The sequence below is a fragment of the Bactrocera dorsalis genome, chromosome 3 (genome assembly GCF_023373825.1).
Source record: "Bactrocera dorsalis isolate Fly_Bdor chromosome 3, ASM2337382v1, whole genome shotgun sequence".
Taxonomy (NCBI): domain Eukaryota; kingdom Metazoa; phylum Arthropoda; class Insecta; order Diptera; family Tephritidae; genus Bactrocera; species Bactrocera dorsalis.
The window spans coordinates 19496082-19508953 of record NC_064305.1 but is presented as its reverse complement, the minus strand read 5'-3'; the positions used below and the strand labels follow the sequence as shown (position 1 = coordinate 19508953).

Sequence of the window (12872 nt, the reverse complement as noted above, 5' to 3'; positions counted from 1 at the left end):
AACGTCACAGACACAGCTAATGCCAAAGGACAGTCTGCAATGCTGAAAGACGAAGAGAGGCCACACTAATGGCAGCGGTGGGGGTTGAAAATGTTGTTGGTTGACATATCAGTGACATGCTGACGATGACGAAAGAGCGTTGAAAATGAAAGCAAAGAAAATATTGACAGCGATTTGTTTACACGAGCGACTGTGGAGCGGTCAGAGTGGCTAAAATTGCTAAGGAATGATGAAAAAGTGGAAAATCGAGAGAAGTGAGGCAAAAATTAATCCAAAAGAAAGAACTGAACAAGATAAAAGAGCGAAAATGTTGAATGAGTTAACGCGCTCTCGCGCTCTCACTACGCGCACTGGAAGTGAGCGCCAACACATATAAAACTTAATACCTGGGCCCACCTCCTTGACCGGCAAGCCAGCCAGTCAGCCAGCAGCAAACGTAAGCGCACAGTAAATTGAGAAAACGCACAACAACAAAAACAACGCAGTTTTCAGTGAAATAAATACAGTAACAAGCGAAGCTAAGTCGAGCAGTCAGTTGAAGTTGAGTGAAAAACTGTGTAGAGCTTGCGCGCGCGGTGCTGGTCGTTATAAGACAACTTTGCATAAAACAAAGAAAACAAACAAGAACAAAAAATAACGGCGTGTGTTTAACGGTATTTTGACGAAGAGAGAGAGTGTCCAAAGCCAAAACAATAACAACTCAAATAAAAATACGCAGCGCATAGCGTGGGTCACGTGCCACAGCTTACCAAATATAGCAACAAAAATCGAAAAGACAGATTATTCGCGTCAATTAAAGCAGCAAATGTTGAACGAAAAGCAATATTAGCTACGCCTAGGTAAAAATTAAAGCTTAGCGTACCCTCCAAGCACATTAAAATCGAAGTGAAAGCCGTCAATCGCATGTCCGTTTGCGACGAAAATTCGACAATCGCGTGATGAAGGCGAAATCTTTTTGTATTTTTTTTTTTGGGCTTGTGTTTTGTTTTGGCAAATACTGACAGGCGAGGAGTACACGCGAGCGCCGAAGCGTGACTGAACTGCGTGAGTAGAAAAGTGTTTGGACAGGCGACTGACTCATTGACACGTGTCGTTTCGGGGCGTCTACTTCAGTAAGGTGATAAAAGGCGCAAGGCATTAAAAGTAGCAAATTCATTAGCAAAATGACTTCAGAGTTCGAAGAAAATTAAATTTAAAAGTACTAATTATGAACGGCTAATTCAAGTATTTCACTGAAAAGTACAGCATACTTATAGGCGCGCTAAACTTGATTTTTCTTTTTGCCCGCTAAAATCTTAATAAAATTGCACAGCAGCTGAGATCTGGTCCAAGCATTATTTGCTGGTTCGCTGCAAGTGTCTTGTAGCATTGCCTGCCCAGATGTTTCTCCAACATCCTTCTCTTTCCAATTCCAAAAAGACCTTTGTTTGAGGTAGCAGGAAAGTTGGTTTGACAAAACTTTGGAAAGCGTGCTTGTGTAGCAACAGTAAGAGAATAGCGCTTGAATGTGAGAGACGCCAAGTCAAAAGAGATAAGATATAAAAAAATTAAAAAAATTAAATTAAATGAAATAAAATAAAATAAAATTAAATAAAATAAAATAATATAAAATAAAATAAAATAAATAAAAAAGATAAAATAAATAAAATAAAATAAAATAAAAAATAAAAATAAAATAAAATAACAATAAAATAAAATAAAATTAAAATAAATTAATATAAAATAAATTAAATAAAATAAAATAAAACAAATCCCAAAAATAAAATAAAATAAAATAAAAATAAAATAAAATAAAATAAAATAAAATAAAATAAAATACAATAAAATAAAATGAAATAAAATAAAATAAATTAAACTCAATTAAACAAATTAAACTAAATTCAATTCAATTCAATTAAATTAAATTGAATTGAATTAAATTGATGATGAAATTAAATTAAAATTAAGTTAAATTAAATTAAATTAAATGAGTGAAATTAAATTAAAATTAAGTTTAAACTAAATTAAATTAATTTGAGTTAAATTCAATTAAATTTAAATTAAGGTGAATAAATTAAAATAAAATTAATTAATATATATCAAATTAAAAAAAATTAAAATAAATTAAATTAAAAATAATTAAATTAAATTAAACTAAATTAAAATAAAATTAAATAGAAATAAAATAAAATAAAATAAATAAAATAAAATAAATTAAAATTAAATTAAATTAACTAAACTAAACTAAATCAAACTAATATATTTAATTCGTCAAATATTAATAGTTCATTTCATTTAATTTAATTCGTTAAATTTCGTTAATTTAATTTAACTTAATTTAATTAATTTTCGTATTATTTTTATTTAATTTATATTTTTACTTTATTTTATTTTAATAAATTTATTTTAGTTTAATTTAATTTTTATCTAATAAAAAACCTAATTACGAATGAGTTGTCTGCAAGCAAATCTTCGAACATAACTTCGAAAGCCCACCCACCACCACTCTTCTACTTATACACACATAACACATATACTCACTCGCCAAAGCCCCCCAAAGCAGTCATTTCGCCTGTGCCACTCGCTCTTACATTTCGCTTTGTTGACACAAACATTTCGCATGCTCCAGGGATGCTGTTCGGCAGCGGCATTCGGCTCGACGCTGCGTGCGAACGGCGAAACCAACCAAATCAGCCATGTACGAGCCGAAACATTGAGGTAGTGCGACACATTCGTTGTGGTTGCTTGCACGTGGTCACATCAACGACGCGCTTCAACATAACCAAAGCATCAGTCGTATAAGTAAAATTGCATATTTTAGCAAAAACAACAACTAAAGTGTATATATAAAAGCAACAACAAGTCGCTGTAGTAAACTAATGCCGCAGTCCCGCGCTTTTGCTTCGACTTTCGGCCGCTGCAATAGTAAATCAGTAGCATACTTGTAGGAGTTCGTGCTTGTGTACGCGTGTCTTTAATGCTGTTTGAACGTTTTTAAATTTTCGTGTATTGGATTGATTAATTCGAACTGAATAAGTAACAAATGTGCCTGTGAATTGTGGTAACAGCTGTGAAAGTTTTTTAAAATCTGATTTGGTTAACTAAGCAAACAGGAAAAAAATGTTTAACTAAAAATTTATTTTAATTTCATTTATTGATGCTTTTCGAGGAAAACTCGAAATATTCATAATTGGTGTCTACCAAATTTTGAAGAAAAATACACTTGTGTTAATGGTTGGAGCTTACATAAGAACCTAACACTCGGAGTTATATATAAAAATTATGTGAAGATAGTTTGATGTTTTTAATGTGAAGTACAATCGATTAATTAAGTTCTGATTATAAGAATATAATATCATTGAAAGGGCATCCACGTTTTCCTTTGAAAAAACCATGAAATTCGATTAATCCAATTTTCGCGTAGTTTTTCCAGTAAATCAAGTCGTATGTCATGAATAGCACATTTAGTATTGAATTTCAAAGCTTGAAAAATGGTCTGGTTTATTGCTAAAGGCCAATGACTTCAATAGCCACACAATGAGTAGTCTAATGACATTAAATCACTACTGCTTTGAGATCATTCAATATCACAATTTCTTGTACTAATCAAATCTCCAAAACTTTATCGCCATAGTTCGGTTCTTGCTTATGCTGTGTAGCACGTAGGTCCGCCTTGTTGCAACCAGATGTTTGACAAGATCAATTTCTTCTCTTTACGGCCATAAAAAGTTGGATACCATCGATCTATATCGCTCTCCATTGACAGTAAGCGTGTCACCCGCTGCAAAGCAGTACGGGCCACCACCAGAAAAAAAAATTAACTGTCAGTTTAGGTGAATGGTTGTCCATAAATAATTTCTATATTTTTTTGCACCACTCAGATGAAAGTGAACCTCAAAAGAAAAAATGATTTTTTAAAAAATTATTACAGTTTTGAAATTCAAAAAAACTGACGACGTTTATGGTGGTTTAATGGGTTCAGTTCTTGAGTGAGAAAAATTTTATACGGATGTAAGCCCAAATCATTTCTCAAAATCCGCCAGGTTATAGTTTGAGACAGTGAGATTTTGATTCCGTCGAGCGGTTATTTATCTTTTTTGTATTTGAACATTATTTAAAGAAATATGCGCTCGAAATTTTTAACAATTCGGAAATAGCAAGCACAAATGATTATTATGAACACACAATGGCAAAAAATCATTTGATAATACGTTTGAATAATTTGTAACCGTTGTTCTTCCGTTTATCTTTTCTTGACGAAATTGTAAACAATAAAACGAAAAATATTACAACCATTGACATATTAGAACTGACCGAAATGGCACTTAGAAATCATATAATCCATATTGGAAAACCCGGTGCTAACGCCGTTTGGCCATCCATTTTGTTATCGTCTTCTAGTGCTCATATGAACTATACGGAGTTAAAAAGTTACTTCGGCTAGTACAGAGCTTCTTTAATACTACCAGTCCAGTTTTTGGAGTGAGTGGATATTTTTTATCCAAAAAAGTTTCTTTAATTACTATATTTTTGACAAAAGTATCCGGAAATGTTAGAAAAACGCAAATTATTTAATTATTCATCATTATTTATTTTGTCGCCTTCAAAGTAAAAGCCACCAGATACCATAAACTAATGCCAACGATCTTTCCAGTCTTCGAAACACTTTCCATAATAAGTACGTTTTGCAATGGCGTTTAGCTCTTTCAGAAAATTTTATTCTTTATCTTTTCGATCGACTGAAAATTCGTTCCACGGAGCGGCAGTTCAAGTTTGAAGAACAAGAAAAAGTCACACCGAGCCAAATCTGAAGAATCCGGTGGTTGATCGATGGTATCCTTTGCTTTTTGGTTTTAAATTTGCTCACAATCATGGCTCGATGCGATAGTGCATTATCGTCGTGTAGAATCCATGAGTTGTTGTTCCATAATTCCGCCTGCTTTCGATAGATTTTCTGACCCAAACCCCTCACTACAACCAAATAAATTCATGGTGCACCAAATCACGAATATCGAAAAAAAAACAATGAGCATACCCTTGTTTGTTGAGCGACTTTTCGTTGATTGTTTGACTTTTTTGTATGTCAAACTCATAAACACACATCTCATCGGCGTTATAATACTCGCCATGGACACGGGATCGTAATTCGCATGAGAAAATATGTACCGAGCTCTCTCGCCATCACTCTAACACTGCCTGATTATTTTCAAGCACCATGTGCTTCACTTTTTAATGTTTTCATCAGTTGAAGTCGAAGGTCGTCCAGAATGGGGCATGTCTTCAACGACTCCTCAACTGTGTTTGCAGGCTATGTAGCACTCGCAGATTTGTGTTTTTGATAAAACTGAATCACCGTAAGTCTTTTTTATTTTTTCCATTGTAAAATTCGCAACGCACTGCTGAGGGTACCGAAGCAGCTGCTGTAAACAAACTGGTTGAGAGATCGCCCTCATATTTGGCACAGTTTTAAGGACAGTGCTACCAACTTTGATGTGATGTTTTTACATTTCTTTCGAGACATATGGATTTATCTTCACTCTTGGAGTTCTTTTAGAAACTACACTACAGTTTTTTTTGCTTTTTGAGTACCTGTTATGAGACAGAAATAATCCAAATTTTATATAACAAATCATAAAGAGTTGTATCTTCAATATCGTGATATTCCAACATCATTGCTAACCACCGAATAGTGAATATCTTTTGGAACCGTTCTTAGTCAGATCGCATTAAAAAGTACAATTCTGAGAATTATATGAGTCACTTAGTCACCTACTAAATATTGAATGCGTTAATTCGTAAACTAATAACTAAACTGTTACATAACTGTTATAAAATAAACGAGTTTTAAATCTGAAGGAATTTTGATCGATAGGTGAAGAAAATTGTTTACTAATATTTTGACAAGAGATCCTTGTTTTGCAAAAGCCATAGAAAGTATAAAAGCGACTTTGCGTAAATTATTCGACCAAAACTCAGACAGTCACTAAGAAATTAATAGTTTGTCGTGTCTTGATCTATATTTGGTATCAACTTTTCTACCAACCTTCATTAATTTAGAATTTGTGTTGATATTTCTATTAGCAAGAGCACATTTCATAAACGAAGCGTAGTCTAACTGAATGAAAAAGAGAGATTTTAAGCAGAATAAAGACAGCAAGCGCCATCTATCGTATCAAAATGAGAAAATAAATTTGAAAGCAGCTTAATATTATTTAAATACGAGTATGTTCTAAAGTTTTCCTTTATCAAATGAGCTAAGTTCAGGTTTAAATCTTAACTAATATTTTTTATTATCTTATTAAATTCTACTAAACATCTAGAATATTTTCCTATATCTTAAAGTTGATATGAGTAATCGTTTTGAAGATACTGCCTTGAGGCGCCGCCTTTCAACACGTTTTTCTCTGTGAAACTGTGGTTTTTGGAGTGATGTGTATAATTGTAACAATAAAAAATTCGAATAAAATACTTAATTTTTTTATGAGAAAAAAGGTGTTGAAAAAAGATGTCGAAAAAAGGCTGTAGAAACCGTTGTAACCCCTCAAGGAAATATTACGAAAACGTATTGAAACATTGTCTCTAACAAAACAATTTATAGTATTTATTTATCAATTTTTACTACATTAGTGAATCGTGTTTAATATTTTTAAAAGTAACTAATCCTTATGTCGAAGAAAATGCAAAAAAAATAAGCACTGTAATAAAGTAAAATAATTTTAATTAATTTTAAACATAAATGTTTGCTGCTAAAAGCTCCAAGTAGCCCAGTGTATACAAAGCATGCAGAATTAAACAAAATAAATTACAAAAATAAAATTATAAACAAAAAGTATGAAGAAAAAAGTGAAAAAGCGCAAAGTTGTGGGCGAAGAAAATTTTTGAAAATTAAGAAAAAGTAAAAAAAAGTTAAAAAACGAAAAAATCCGTAACATTTTGTGTCAAGATTAGTGTTGTGGAAAAGCGCAGACAACACAATCACACACAAAGTTAAGAAATACGTGTTCCGTTTAACAAACAGCGAGCAGCAAACGACAAAACAACAACAATAATACGAAGGAAAAGTGCAAGTGAAAGGAGATATACAAATATATATGTGTGAGAATTTATATAAATATATATAGTGTATAACAGATATATGTATGTATATCTTATAAAAGTATATTGTGTGCGTGTGTGTGCTTAAATAAAATTGCGTAATAGCGTAATTCGCACATATGTACGCCCAATTGGGGTTAAGCTAATTGGCGAGGCAAGCACGTAACTGCCGACGAAAAGGCAGCCGAGAAAACCAAAAAGCACAACAAAGACATACCAATGCAATAGTAAATAACAACAACAATAATAAGCAAGCAATAATACTTACGCTCAACATAAAAGCATAAAACGAGGAAAGGCAGACACAAATAGGCGAAAAACAACAACAACAACAAGTTAAGTAACGAATAGTAGCCAGCATGCCATTCGGCCGCAAATCACCATTGGAGGCGCTCGCCTTGCCCGGCGTCATTTTGGCCTACAAATACAGTCAATTTCGGCAAAGACGCCGCGAGGCAGCCAGCCGACGTGTGACGGAACGTGAGTTGGCCGCGCTGCATCATAAAATCGTAAGTCGCCACATGCTAAACTAGCTATTAATGTGTGTGTGTGAAATTAGAGTGAAATACGCACACAAACACATACATATTCATATATATGTATATACATATAAATATTATATTCAGCATATTTATATAGAAACATACATATATTTTTATATTGAATACACATATAACCAGATAGTTGTGGTTTCTACGAATCCTTAATATTCTTTACACATACATATGTATATTGCTTGCTTAAACTTTCGTAGCCTACTTTGCGGCGCGTACACACTTTCTTGTCAGCAGGTAATTTCAGACATGGCATTTATGCCAGACACGTTGCGTAAACGGCGCATAAAATAACAATTGAAAAGTGTGTTAATTTTCGGGGTTTTTATTTGCCGCAATCAATATTAACTAGTTGTGTGTGAAGCGGTTTCTTGTTTTCTGCGAGTAAAAAACTGCAAGTTTCAACTAGTAAATTGACAGCTCGTTTGTTAGCTTTACTCATTTATTTTCGTTGAATTTTGGATTTTAAAACTGGTTCAATCAATAACTAAATATTTACTACCCGAACTTCAGTTCAAGTTGGAAAAATGGTTTTTTATGGTCTAGTACTACTACATAGTTCTAGAAATGTCTCTCACTTTGGACTATAAATATTTGTATGTTCGTTATTTCCTAATTGTAGGTTTTCAAACACCGACCAAGCCGATCCGTGTTCAAATTATTTTACTTCTCTTTTCTGCAACAAGAATTTCAGGCAATAGGCAAGTGAATGTACAACTTGTATAAATATATATTCGATTACAAAGGTTCCTAGGACTCTTAAAAACATTTCTTTAAATGTTACTCGCAATAAAAATTATGCTTGAAATGAACTGAGTTTTAACAATAGTAATTTGGACATTCTGTGTTGCTCATACGTCATGGTGTACTATAAAAATACAGTGCAGTTGACACATAACTTCAACTGAGTGTAGATGGATAGATAGCTAAAGAAATGAGGATTGTACCGCAACCTAAGGTCTATTGTGCCCTCTCCTAAGTCGCAACGAATCACTTAGCTCTAGTTGATTGATAACTTTCAATATTCTGCTAGGAGCCACAATGGCAGTGCAATTTGAAAACATGGATCCAAGAACCTTTATGCTGCGCCTACAGACTGCTGTGCAATTAATTAGTAAAAAGTAGTAAGTAGTTAGTTGGCTTGGCGGATGCCTTGGAGGTGTTGCCAATACCACACCCTGCCCACTCTTTCATCCTTGCGGAGCCGCTCCTTTATTGTAATGGGACCAACCGCAATCAAAGGTTCAAGGCCAACCATGTTGGTGGATGCTTTGAGGTGAGCGAGCATCAGCCTGTTCATTCCTAGTTATACTTTTTGACCGGACACCCAGATAAGGTGAACTTGGTTATGATGTAATAGACTGTTCAGCAGATTAATACACTCTTGCACCAGTAGTAACGATTTGATCTCGTATGCAGAGATTGCTTTAAGTAGCGCTTGATTGATTATGACTGATTATACTTATAAAGGGTGATTTTTTAAGAGCTTGATAACTTTTTTTTAAAAAAAAACGCATAAAATTTGCAAAATCTCATCGGTTCTTTATTTGAAACGTTAGATTGGTTCATGACATTTACTTTTTGAAGATAATTTCATTTAAATGTTGACCGCGGCTGCGTCTTAGGTGGTCCATTCGGAAAGTCCAATTTTGGGCAACTTTTTCGAGCATTTCGGCCGGAATAGCCCGAATTTCTTCGGAAATGTTGTCTTCCAAAGCTGGAATAGTTGCTGGCTTATTTCTGTAGACTTTAGACTTGACGTAGCCCCACAAAAAATAGTCTAAAGGCGTTAAATCGCATGATCTTGGTGGCCAACTTACGGGTCCATTTCTTGAGATGAATTGTTGTCCGAAGTTTTCCCTCCAAATGGCCATAGAATCGCGAGTTGTGTGGCATGTAGCGCCATCTTGTTGAAACCACATGTCAACCAAGTTCAGTTCTTCCATTTTTGGCAACAAAAAGTTTGTTAGCATCGAACGATAGCGATCGCCATTCACCGTAACGTTGCGTCCAACAGCATCTTTGAAAAAATACGGTCCAATGATTCCACCAGCGTACAAACCACACCAAACAGTGCATTTTTCGGGATGCATGGGCAGTTCTTGAACGGCTTCTGGTTGCTCTTCACCCCAAATGCGGCAATTTTGCTTATTTACGTAGCCATTCAACCAGAAATGAGCCTCATCGCTGAACAAAATTTGTCGATAAAACACATTTCGAACCGAACACTGATTTTGGTAATAAAATTCAATGATTTGCAAGCGTTGCTCGTTAGTAAGTCTATTCATGATGAAATGTCAAAGCATACTGAGCATCTTTCTCTTTGACACCATGTCTGAAATCCCACGTGATCTGTCAAATACTAATGCATGAAAATCCTAACCTCAAAAATCACCCGTTACATTCGTTGTGATTTATCACTACGCAGGACGTTGGAGATTTATCTTACCGTCTTATGACAAAGACGTCTACTTGGAGTATGTTCGGAAAACTTCCCAGAGGTATAGAGAGTTTGGTGCGTGGTTCTGCGGCTGCTGCAATAATTCTCTCCGCGGATCTCATGCCGTGTACCGCTTGAGATATGCTATTTTGAAATGAAATCTTAAACATCTTCTCCCTATAAGTATATAACGGCATTGATATGAATTAATAATTAAATACGCCAGAGCATTTCACTTTACCACCAAAATAATATGAAAGGGTTATATTGGAGGCGGTGGGAAAATTGAACGATGGCTTTGGTACCGCCCACTTTTTGATAAAATCTCGGTACGTGATCGACCGATTTCGCCTAAATTTAGTACGTGACATTTTTCTCATTTCCTATGTCACAGTGCAAAAATGGAAGACGAATTACAACCCCTCTTACTTCGCATATAACACAATTTTAAATCCATTTGATTCCTTCACTTTCCTTATGACTAAAAATTGCCCAAATCTAAACAAAGCTCTTGAAGTACCGAATATATGAACCCAATACTTATAGTTGACATTTGATCGAAAATATCGTTCAATGTATGGAATATACAATTGACATTCGGAGAGAATCTTGCCCTGATAATAGTAACTCTGTTTGTCAAAAATGGGTTAAATCGGGTCAATACTTTCCGCATAAGTAATACAAAAATATTCGATCTTCCGAGTGACTTAAGGCTAGATAAATCGGCCAATATTTGTGTTATGTCAATGAATTATTTTTTATTTTTATTGTGTTCCCACAAAAGTTCGCTACAATGAACCACTTCGTTTCAAGAAAGGTTTAGTTTTGACCCACCTAGTACATTATTAGCCTAACAGTTATTTCTACGCAAATTCCTATACTCTCAACGAATCTGAAACCCAAATGTAACGACAAAAAGGCAAAACAGTAAACTCTATGATGTAACAAAATACATAATAGACCCATTAAACTTATACAAGTAGCTATTGCGTACTTACACACACACAAATGTATAAACATGCATTCATTGTAGTGTAATGACCGAAACCTGCAGACTCAGCGACTAGTCAATACTTAATGGCAGAGGCCATAAAATAACCAAACTAAACGAGTCGAATAATCGACGGAATGACAGTGGGTCATTTTGTAATATTAGCAAATAAATATTTACATTAAAGTTGTGTTCTCAAAGAGATTGATTAGACATACTTTCCGAGAGACTTTTTTTGAAGAAAAGTGTTAGTGTGAGAGAGAGAGAGAAAAAATTCATTGTTTATCATATTTTATAATATGGAATATAATGGAATTGAGATGTTTCATCCACATTTGGGAGTTCAAGAAAAGAGAAGACGAAAGTCTGTTAAGACGCTTAAAGACAAATTATCACAAACTCTTGTAAAAACTTCGAAAACAATGCATGCGACAGAGCTGCCAAAATAAAACAGAGCAACAAAAGGAAGGAAATCATGTTCAAAATTAAACAATATCCGCAGCTTAGACGAGAGTCCAGCACTGTTGCAAATAAAAGCTACCGAGCTGATACCTACAGTTGTCCTGCTGCTTCACAGTGTGTTCCCAAAGCTTCTTTAATGCAAGTCTTTCAAAATTTTCTTAGACCTCCAAATCTATTAGGGTGCCTCCATAATACAAACCATAGTACTTAGTTGTTTATTTAAAAATGCGAAATCTTAAAATAAACACTGTCCTAACCCAACAATTCAACCCAAAATAGCGTCACACTCGACCAGAGTTCACTTACAAGGTGCACCCAAGCCCCCTCAGAATAGCGAATGCGACTGAGTACGTCTTAACATTGCTATAAATACAAAGTAGCAAAAAGCATCATTAAACCTTAAAAAGTACTAAAAGAGAATATTTAAGAGGCCACCGGAGTGATCGACCAACGAAGGCTAAGCGAGAGCGGTGGAGAGAGCGTGAGGGCGCGCGATGCCAGCAAAACACATTTTCGATGGCACTCAGACGACGACGACGACGACTACAACGACCACTAGCTACAACAGCGCTGGGAAAAGCCATAGTAAAATTGAAACAATAACTAGACTATGGTGCTTGAATAACAACAATGCCAACAATAACAAGCAATACAATGGCAACAGCAGTAGCACTAGCAACAACTGAGTTATTGTTGTTTTGTGGCAGTTTCAAGTAACACAATATGAAAATGCATAAACGAATATATAGAAGGAGGCTCGTCAACACTTTACAGATTTTTGCTGTGAAACATTTATTTCTGTAGCATACATTTAGGGGCAATCTCTCTAATATAGTAAACTCATGTACTTGTAGGCGATAAAAAGCAAAACAAATGTGTATGTGTGTGTGTGTTTGTGTGTATGTATGTTTGTAAACATGTTTATTTACATAGTTATGTATTTATGTATGTGTGTTTGAATGTGGCTTTGTCTGTATGCACATGTGTTTGTGTAAATTGCTTGTATGAGCAGTTTTTAATGTCAGCAAACAAGTTGTTTGCATTTTTATGAGTTCACAGCTCAATGTTTTTGTATTACGAACTTGTTTGTTGTTACAAAATAAAAGCAAACACAACACATGGCGGCTGGCATGTGCGTGTGGGCTTAGTGGTGTGCAAAGGCTCGCGAGATGCGGGCTGCTGCCAATGGCATTTGTTGCGGGTTATGAATAGAAATATAAATATAAATAGAAGAAAAAGGATTTTTTTGTGCAAGCGTGAACACAAAAGCGAGATATTTCGAAAAGCGTCTAAATAAAGTCTTAGTGCTGAAACGTTGTGTGCGAGAAGAAAATATAAAAATAAGATTTTA

At 34.6% G+C, this 12872-nt stretch overlaps 1 protein-coding gene across 2 annotated transcripts in view; it reads left to right on the top strand.

Annotated features, from left to right (window-relative positions):
- The first annotated feature begins 663 nt into the window (after positions 1–663).
- LOC105233411 (uncharacterized) overlaps positions 664–12872 on the top strand; it is a 139761-nt gene continuing 127552 nt past the window's right edge. For both annotated transcript variants that reach the window (XM_049451915.1, XM_049451914.1), the window contains exons 1-2: positions 664–839; positions 6733–7583. In XM_049451915.1, the coding sequence (XP_049307872.1) occupies positions 7434–7583 (150 nt within the window). In that variant the 5' untranslated portion in view covers positions 664–839; positions 6733–7433. The remainder of the gene's footprint in view (positions 840–6732; positions 7584–12872) is intronic.